General features: G+C 40.7%; 1 protein-coding gene across 1 annotated transcript in view; it reads left to right on the top strand.

The window, feature by feature from the left end:
• Window positions 1-1,288: 1,288 nt before the first annotated feature.
• LOC101856359 (cilia- and flagella-associated protein 52) overlaps window positions 1,289-2,093 on the top strand; it is a gene marked incomplete at its 3' end in the record, with an annotated part of 13,941 nt that continues 13,136 nt past the window's right edge. The window contains 1 exon segment of the mRNA XM_013085250.1: window positions 1,289-1,413. Coding sequence (XP_012940704.1) covers window positions 1,306-1,413 — 108 coding nt within the window.

Here is a 2,093-nt window from a genome sequence, read left to right as displayed (position 1 = left end):
TAATCTTATCTTATCCAAAGCAGGACTTTAGCTCCCTAAACATTCTTGTCTAGCTGAAATCACATTCACAATTATGAGCTGTATAGATGGATAGTAACATTTTAGTATAATAACCCAAGAAATTTGACTGAATCTAGTTTCAACTCTCAAACCAAATGGTTCCAACGAAATGTTCAAAAAGCTGCGTCATCAAAAACACTTCCGGGTCAACTAATCTACATCTCCACAAGAAAAGGCCTAAACTCCCCTAAAAAAACCTTGTAAACATTTTGCTGTGACATGAGTGAACGCCTGACTTTACATAGTTAGGTAAGAACTGTTGGATTAGGAGTAGATCTATATAATGGAAGAGAGGAGTGGATATTATTATAGAATTTGGTGTGTGTGAATATTGGCTTTATAATTTGCAAAAACAATAAAATGGCAATAAGGCGGGTGCGATAGGGGTGCAGGGGGAGGGGGTGGGGGGGGGGGGCTCTTCCCCCTCTGAAGCCACTAACATAATAATTTTCCAAAATACTGAACTCAACTTTTTTGTATACCCCGCTCAAAATATCCCCTCTTTTGTGTTCTGTTGTTCTGTCGACCCTGTGCTGAACGCGTTCCAATCATGTAATTTTATCTTCAAGTTCAAGTTTGCAAGATGCTGCAATGTTATAAAGATAGTTGTGGTGTTTTTCGCTCCACTCATCCACCCCGTCCCTTTTCCTTCAACCCACCCCTCGACAAAAGTTTAGATTAATTAGGAGGCTGGCTAATTCAACCCTTGCTGTCAGGGACAACTCAGTCTGAAAAGAAAATATTACGTTCCCACAGACAGACAGAACTACTCGAAAAAAACCTTCCCGCTTGAGAATCTAACTAATATCTCAGGTGTGATGTGTGATAAGAGTGTATAAGTTTATAATAATATATGCTCACATATGCTCACATATTATATACTACATATATTATGTAATATATTAAACCTTTTAAGTTATATTAAGCGAGAGAGAGAGAAAGAGAGAGAGAGAGTGAGAGAGAGAGAGAGAGTGAGAGAGAGAGAGAGACAGACAGAGAGACAGAGGGAGACAGAGACAGAGACAGAGACAGAGACAGAGACAGAGACAGACAGACAGACAGACAGACAGACAGACAGACAAACAGACAGACAGACAGACAGACAGACAGACAGACAGACAGACAGACAGACAGACAGGCAGGCAGACAGACAGACAGACAGGCAGGCAGACAGACAGACAGACAGAGAATGTCAAAGTACTGTACTAATGTTGCCTTCCACAGAAAAGAAACGATACCTCCAAGATGTCGATGATTGGTCAGGAAAAGGAAGCCACTTCTGACAGTCTCTCAGCTCCCTGTGACGATGTGAAGCAGCTCAGACTGAGGCATATCATTGGCTTTAACGGTCACGTGAGTGATCATGTGATAGCAAAGCTCATTGTTCTTACTGTAGGTGTTCTTACTCCCCCACCGACACAATATGTGAGGCAGCGCGGTGGAATCAGGCTCTCGTCAATTTTTGGGCATGTAGAGTTATTGGTATCATCTTAAAGTTTGTTCACTTGTCTTTATTAGGATGGAAAAAATGTCCATTTATCTTGAATACAAATGGAAGATATTTGCAATTGAAAGAGGTGGGGGTCACTTGTTTTCAGAGGAAAAATTAGTGAGAAAATGACCGCCAAAGATTTGTTATTTCCTTAGCTTAAGAGTCCGTGGCAACTGAAAATTTCCATTTTGTGTGCCTTTAATCAACGTTTTTCAGAAAAATCGACACAGAAATAAGTTATTTAATGGGCAGGAAAGGTGTCCCCCCCAAAAAAAAATTTAAAAAAAAATTGATAAAAATTCAAATACCTGCGGAAAATGCCGGTTTCTTCACTTTGATTATTTTGACGAAAGCCTGATTCCACCACGCTGCCTCACATTTAAAAAATTTAGGAGATGACAAACTTCGGCCCCACTCGGAGTGGAACTTGGGTCTTCTCCAGGTGACTGCGAAGTGCGTAACCATTACAGCCCAGATGCAGGGCTCAAAGTCTATAAAAGATAAGCACATCGACAGTTATTGTCCATTGCTATCAGGCACA

Source organism: Aplysia californica, unplaced genomic scaffold (assembly GCF_000002075.1).
Source record: "Aplysia californica isolate F4 #8 unplaced genomic scaffold, AplCal3.0 scaffold00359, whole genome shotgun sequence".
Taxonomy (NCBI): domain Eukaryota; kingdom Metazoa; phylum Mollusca; class Gastropoda; order Aplysiida; family Aplysiidae; genus Aplysia; species Aplysia californica.
This window is presented reverse-complemented; position numbering and strand designations above follow the sequence as displayed.